Source organism: Oryx dammah, unplaced genomic scaffold, assembly GCF_014754425.2.
Source record: "Oryx dammah isolate SB20612 unplaced genomic scaffold, SCBI_Odam_1.1 HiC_scaffold_7, whole genome shotgun sequence".
NCBI classification, from domain to species: Eukaryota; Metazoa; Chordata; class Mammalia; order Artiodactyla; family Bovidae; genus Oryx; species Oryx dammah.
Window position 1 is genome coordinate 31,891,179 of NW_024070191.1, and position 7,189 is coordinate 31,898,367.

General features: G+C 51.8%; 1 protein-coding gene across 1 annotated transcript; it reads right to left on the bottom strand.

The window, feature by feature from the left end:
• Positions 1–770: 770 nt before the first annotated feature.
• GOT1L1 (glutamic-oxaloacetic transaminase 1 like 1) lies at positions 771–6,667 on the bottom strand. Its single transcript, XM_040242934.1, has 9 exons — positions 6,006–6,667; positions 4,704–4,885; positions 3,726–3,837; positions 3,359–3,468; positions 3,038–3,130; positions 2,794–2,944; positions 1,808–1,973; positions 1,223–1,365; positions 771–962 (listed from the first exon to the last, which is right to left on the bottom strand). The coding sequence occupies exons 1-9, from the start codon at positions 6,118–6,120 to the stop codon at positions 811–813; spliced, it is 1,224 nt and encodes a 407-aa protein (XP_040098868.1). The 5' UTR covers positions 6,121–6,667; the 3' UTR covers positions 771–810.
• Between the last annotated feature and the right edge of the window lie 522 nt (positions 6,668–7,189).

Consider the following 7,189-nt stretch of genomic DNA (forward strand, 5'->3'; position numbering starts at 1 on the left):
CACTGCAACTAGAGAAAGCCCATGTGCAGCCAAAAAAAATAAATAAAAAGCATATGTTGGAACCTAAGCTCCGATGTGATGGTATTGGGATGTCATTAGGTCATGAAGGAGGGGCCCTCATGGATGGGGTTAGTGTCCTCATAGAAGAGGCCCCAGGGATCCCTCACTCTTCCCACCATGTGAGGTTGCAGCCAGAGGTGCTGCTTATGAACCAAGAGATAGGCTTTCTCTAGGCACCGAACCTGTTGGTAACTTGATCCCGGACTTCTCAGCTTCCAGAAATCTAAGAATCTTAATGAATTTCTGTTGTTAATAAGACACCCCGTCTATGATATTTTGTAACAGCAGCCTAAATGGACTAAGACACCAAGTCAGGCCTCAATATGGTATGTGAAATTCACTCAGTCGTGTCCAACTCTTTGCAACCCCATGGACTATACATTTCCTTGGAATTCTCCAGAGCAGAATACTGGAGTGGGTATTTCCCTTCTCCAGGAGAGCTTCCCAACCCAGGGATCGAACCCAGGTCTCCCACATTGCAGATTCTTTACCAACTGAGCTGCAAGGGAAGCCCAACATATGGTATGGTAGGTGCTCAACAAATACGAGATGGTCGATGAATGCAAACATTCCCTTCTTCTCTGGGTCTTTTTTACCCCTCTTTGCTGAGGCCAGGCCAATGCTTTATAGATAGATGGGGAGAGAGAGAGTGCTCTGCAGAGAAATGAACTATAACAATGAATAAATCAGCACAGGACTTTTGTAAAGACTAAAGCTTTATTCCAATCAGGGGACATTTACTTTCAGAAGCTATTTCTCTGAGTCCTTTGTGAAGCAGACAGCCTCATTGATGCTCGAAGTGATGTAATCTATGTTGTAGGAATTGATACAGGTGAAGTTGATCCGACTATTCTTGGGGATATAGATATGCTTTTCACTGATCAGGTATTCCACCTGTTGGGCTGGTGACGACCATAGGGTCTCAGGTCCTAGGGTGGTCCCATCCCGCTCCCCTCTAGCCCAGGGTGAATTATGGACGGCAGGAAGTCTCAGGATTTCTGGGGAGCCACAAGAGTCCCAAAGCAGCTCCACTTTCCTCAGGAGAGAATCAAAGTCTGAGGTGAAGCTAGGGACGGGTTACCTGGTCCATGAAGTTTATGCTCAAATACAAGCCCAAATCCAAGGTAAGAAACGAGAGAGCTGTCCCTTCCTAGGTACTTACAGTTGAGTCCAAGATAGCTGTGGGAGCCTTTCTGCTCAGTGATGTGATCCCAGGAGCCAGGGGTTCCCAGAAGCCGGAGCTTCTCCTTCACCTTTTCCTTGGTCATCATGACATTCTCTACAACCCCTTCCAGACTCTGTCTCCTGCCAAGGGAAGGACAGCAAGAAATGGAGAGCGTAAGGTCTCCCCAGGCTCTCGACCTCTTCATTGCCTTTCCCCTCTTCTCCCTTCAAGAGTAAGCATCCATCTGGGATGGTTATAAACGGGAGGGGGTTTCAGCCCATATTAATGTAAGCAAGGGGAGCAGACTCTCCAGCCGACTTTGCCAGAGGAGCAGGTCCTTGGTGCTTCCTCATAATCTCTTGCCAACTGAGAGCATTCAAACAATTCGATAATAAGCCGACCTGTGCCCCCAAAAAGCATCCCGTTACTCACTCCCCCAACCTTCAGCACTGCCACTGGGGCTCCTCAGTAAAAGAGGCAACGTGGGCAGGAAGGGAAGTGGCCAGGGCATCCTGTGAGTCAGCGGGTCTAGGGGAATGCAGAGCCTATGCCCACCCATCCTGCCCCTCTCCCTGCCCTTACCATTCCCCCTGCATAGCAGGGTTACAGAGGACGGAGGTGATGATGCGAGCGCCCGTGGTGGGAGGGTTTAGCCACAGGGCCCGCGCGAAGTTCATCAGCTGGGAGAGGACGCGCAGCAGGAGCTGGTTGTTGAGCGCCACCACCACGAGAGTACCTACTCCTTCGTCTGCAGCGATGGGACAGACAGCACCCCCACCGTGTCTCAGCACCCCCACTGTTCCCGGGCCGTGCCCTCAGTCTCTGCCTCCAGCCTTGCAGAGGGGAGGGCTGGACGACAGGGCCCTCCACCCAGCCTCACCAAGAAGACCCCATCCAGGCCCCAAGAAGTCGGCGCAGGCTCTTCTTGCCAAGAAAAGTAGCCACAAGTAAGAGTGTTAAAGGTGGAAGGCAGCCCCTCCCTGTGGTCCAGTGGTTATGAATCCACCTGCCAATGCAGGGGACATGGGTTCAATCCCTGGTCCAGGAAGATTCCACATGCCACGGAGCAACTAAGGCCCTGCACCACAACTACTGAGCTTGGACTCTAAAGCCCGGGAACCACCACTACTGAGCCCCTGTGCCCTAGAGCCAATCCTCTGCAACAAGGGAAACCACCGCAGTGAGAAGCCCCTGCACTGCAACCAGAGAAAGCCCAAGCACAGCAATAGAGAGCCAGCACAGCCAAAAATAGACTGCAAAAAGTTTTTTTTTTTTCAATGTGAAAGGGACTTGAAACATCGCTAAGTCCCAGCCCCTCATCTTCCAGCTGAAGAAACAGAAGCCTAAGGGGTATGAGATGATTTAACTGGAGTCAGTTTTAGCAGCTGAGCTGAGACCATACCACAGACCCTGACGTGTAGCTCAGTGCCCTTTCCCTCTGCCTCCAAGGTGCCCTGGGGTGCTCCGGGGCTCTGGGCTCTCTCCAGAGCATAGGAGACGTCAAATGTGTCCTGTGCCCCAGGTGTGGCGCCATCAGGCCCTCCCTGCTCCCCCTGCCCACAAGGTACCATAAATGCCAAAATTCTTGGATAGAGACTGGCTGCAGAAGAACTCAAAGCCTTGAGACACAAAGTAGTGTAAGAATCTAGCATCTTCCTCCAGGTCACCGGTGGATAAACCTTGATAGGGAATGTCAAAAAATGGAAATATCTCCTTGCTCTGTAGGAGAAAAAGAGAATGAGAAGGGGGAGGGACTCCTGGAGGCATGGGAGGTGCTGAGACGGAGGGGAGCCAGGCGGGAGGCACGCTCACCTTCATCAGGGTCATCAACTGTGTCCACTGACTCGGGGTCAGCTGACAGTTGCCAATACTCCCAATCACAAAGACGCAGCCGTGCGGGGCATGCTGCAGGGAAAGACTGTCCTGTCGGTGCCTCCCTGACCACACAGGTCACGACAGGGGGATGCTGGGAGGAGAAGCCATCCTCCACGTGGGTTCCTACTAAAGGGCTGTGAATCCGAGCCTATAAAAGGTCGTGGTTGACCAGAGTCGGGGTAGAGGGGGTGATTAGGAAAAAAGGGAAGCTGTAAACCAGGTCTGGGGAGACACTGCTGAGAGCGGGGGAACCTCTACCTCCACCACATCGAGGAGCATGTTGGGTTCCAAGCACAGATGCGCAGGGTCCCAGAAGGTGTGTTCATAGACTGTAAAGCCCATGTCCTGGAAGATGAGTCCATGAGGTTCTGTGGGAACACAGCACCCCCCGCCATCAGCTGGCATGCGAGAAGTGGAGAGATGGGAGGCAGACACACCAGAGAACGGGTCCAGGGGCAGGGGAGGAGGATGAGTCGCCGAGGGGAGGACAGGAACAGGAAAAGGACAAGAATACCGCGGCCCAGCGACCATTTTTCTCAGGACAGAGTGAGGAGGGAGAGCAGTGAAGACTGCAGGTGATGGGGTGGGAATCAAGAACGGGGCGGGGCCAGGGCCTGCCACTCACCTTTTTGAGAAGAAACGATGTAAACAATCTGAGAATTCTGACACCAAGTTTTGAGGAACTGAGCCCCGAGTTGGAAAGCGCCGCTGTCCCCCACGGTTTGCACACCCCCTGCCTGCCAGCAAAAAAAAAAGGTGCCGGTGTCTCCCAACATTGGGGAAAGAGGACCTTGCTCTAGGAGGTCAAGGCCACGTGCTCCCACACGTGCACCTCCACTGACTCATCCAACCGGGTTTACTGAGCCCCTACTAGGTGCCAGACACTGTGCTGGGCTCTTGGGATACATAAGGGAATAGAATGAACCCCCTCCACCCCTCGTGGTGCTCACGTTCATACCAGGCAGGGGCAGCCTTCGTCAGCAAAGAACCAAACAGTCAATAGTTTATGCTGAAATGGCAACCCCACACTCCAGTATTCTTGCCTGGAGAATTCCGTGGACAAAGGAGCCTGGCGGGCTACAGTCCATGGAGTCCCAAAGAGTTGGACACGACCGAGTGACAATCACTCGATCACTCGCTCACTCAGGTCGTGTAACTACTCAGAGCTGCCTTTAGAGCAGAAGGCCACTCTTGACAAGTAAATGATTGTGACCATTTTCCAATAACGTTTTTCTGGACACTGAAATTTGAATTTCATGTCATTTTCATGTATCCCCAAATATCATCCCTCTTTGATTTTTCAACCATTAAAAATCATAAAACCGTTAAAAAAAAAAAAAAAGCATGATGGTGATATCAGCACCATTTCAGGTTCGGCTCATTCCCTTCTTAAAAGAGCTGGCACCGCAGCACTGGGGGCTGGTGTGGAGACCCCTAGCTTTGGGTCTTGATCCCAGCTCTGTCCTCCAATGCAAGGGCTTGGGACACTCTGAACCTTGCAGGGCCCCTCTAAACTCTTTTCATGTTTGCGATTGTACAATCTCAGACCCCCAGTCTCTACTCCTCGTGTCTCAGTGAGCGAGGGAAGGGCCCTGCTTCTCACCCTGTTCTCCACAATGACTTGGCTGTTCTTTCCAAAAAGGAGGTTCAGGGAAGCCTGGACGAATGATTTCATGCCCATCACCGGCGTGTACTCATAGTTCAGGGAGGGATCTTGGGCAATCTGCATTCGAGTCTTGCGCACCACGGAGGATACCCAGGGTCTGCCTTCGCTGGTCATGCAGACTGTGACGGGAAGGGCAGAGGGGTCTCTGGAGGCCCACTGCGGTGCCTGCAAGCTTGTGGGCTCTGCAGACAGCCCACGAATCTGTCCTGGTTCTCTTGGGGCTTTGGGAAATTGCCTAGGAAAAGACAACTTTCCTTTTCTTCCCCCCACCCCTTTACAAAAAAACGATGTGCTGTTAGTGGGTATGTCTAATTTTCATCTTTTTGAAAAAAACAGAAACGTATGCCATTTTAAAGGGCAAAGATGATAGACAATGGGAGAGTTATAGGTTGGGCTTTCCCTGGTGGTTCAGACGGTAAAGAATCTGCCTGCAATGCAGGAGACCCAGGTTCAGTCCCTGGGTGGGGAAGACCCCCTGGAGAAAGAAATGGCAACTCACTGCAGTATTCTTGCCTGGGGAATCCCACGGACAGAGGAGCCTGGTGGGCTGCAGTCCATGGGGTCGCAAAGAGTCGGACATGACTGAGTGACTGACACTTTCACTTTTCATGTGGGACTGGACAAAGGAGACCCTGCCTTTCACCATGTCGAGGGCTGGCGGCGTCCCAGAACAGTTTAGGAGCCACGCTTGTTTCAAGAGCGGAGGAGGGAGAAGGGGAGAATGAAGAGGCTGGAGGAGACGCAGTGTCCTCACAGGCTCCAGCACACAGCTGGGGGAAAGGATACATATGTGCTAAGCTGATTCAGTCGTGTCCAACTTTTTGAGACCCTATGGACAGTAGCCCACCAGGCTCCTTTGTCCATGGGATGCTCCAAGCAGGAATACTGGAGCGGCTTGCCATGCCCTTCTCCAGGAGATCTTCCCAACCCAGCGATCGAACCCCAGTCACTTACGTCTCCTGCATTGGCAGGTGGGTACTTTGGCGCCACCTGGGAAGCCCGGGAGAGGATACAGCCCTTATCAAATGCCAGGAACCCGCAGAGAAGGGCAGAGGGCCCAGACCCACCCACGAGGTTTTCTGCTTCTTTCCCCGCTGGGCAATTCTGTTCACAGGAACAGACCTCCCTGTCTAGGGAGGTTTGTGCCCTCTCGACCCCTCTGTGGCAGTGGGAACACTGCCCTCCTAGAGGAAGTCATGGTACCCTGTGTCTCACACCCCCAAACGACGAGGCTTCTACCTTTATAGGCCAGGAACATCTTGTTAGGGTTGTCATCTTGCTTGTAGGTCTTGAGCAAGCTGCCCTCTAGCTTCTGGGCCATGGGCACATCTGTGAACACAGACAGAGTGGGCATCGCTGAGGGAAAATAGAACCAGGACTGCGCTCCTGCTCCTGCGTTCTTCTCTTAAAGGCTTCTGCTCGCAGGCAGCCTCCAAGTCTGGGCCACCCAGATCTGCCTCTTTCCGGAATCTTGGCGGCAACTGGTCACCAGAGCAACAGAACCCCATCACTCACTGTGTCTGTGGTGGCCTTCCTCAAGGGTTATGGGAGTATTCCAAGACACTTGGGGAGGACCCTCTGAGGGACGGGGCAGGAGGAGGTCACAGCAAGGACCTAGAATTCCCAGGCGCTTTTCCCCAACTCACTGCCTCCTCTAGTCACCTAATCTACCCATTTTTTTTTTTTTTTTGGCTGCACAGCATATGGGATCTTAGTTTCCTGACCAGGGATCGAACCAGTGACTCCTGAAGTGGAAGCACAGAATCTTAACCACTGGACCGCCCATCTAAAATAACAAATCAGCCCCTTAGAAGACATGGCAACACAGGCAGCCATGAGCCCGGACAGGGCTTGCTTCTTCTGTAGACGTGAAACCTCAGACCCAGCAGTAATGTGAGTCGAGGGATACATTTAAAAAGCTTCTACTTTCATTTTACTCAGGGGTCCAAAAGAAAAGAAAAACAGCACTGCTTTCTTCCACAATTATTTTCAAGAGTCCTATTTCTAGAAAGTGTAATTTGCCACTCTTGTTGTTGTCTTAGTCACTCAGTCATGTCCGACTCTTTGCAACCCAATGGACTGTACCCCACCAGGCTCCTCCGTCCATGGGATTCTCCAGGGAAGACTACTGGAGTGGGTTGCCATTTTCTCCTCCAGGGATCTTCCCCACCCAGGCATTGAATCTGAGGCTGCTTTGCAGGTGGATTCTTTACCACTGAGTCACCAGGGATGCCCATTAAGACAATCCTATTTCTCTGTTATTTACAATGAAGACTTCTACATTTGCTAACTCTTTCAGTGGTGTCCCAGCTGCAAGTGTAGATGGCTGAGATCAAGGGCAGAAAGCGTTGGCCTCTGTAGGATGTCCTATATATATATATATATATATATATATTTTTTTTTTTTTTTCAGATGACTCTGTG

What these genes read in the sequence shown, in the direction of transcription:
- GOT1L1 (XM_040242934.1), bottom strand. Translation starts at nt 6,120, where the DNA reads ATGCCCACTCTGTCTGTGTTCACAGATGTGCCCATGGCCCAGAAGCTA. An exon ending in AGTTGATGACCCTGATGAAG is followed by an intron (nt 2,945 to 3,037) that starts GTGAGCGTGCCT and finishes TTTCTCCTACAG; the next exon opens with AGCAAGGAGATATTTCCATT. An exon ending in CAGCTATCTTGGACTCAACT is followed by an intron (nt 963 to 1,222) that starts GTAAGTACCTAG and finishes GGTCGTCACCAG; the next exon opens with CCCAACAGGTGGAATACCTG.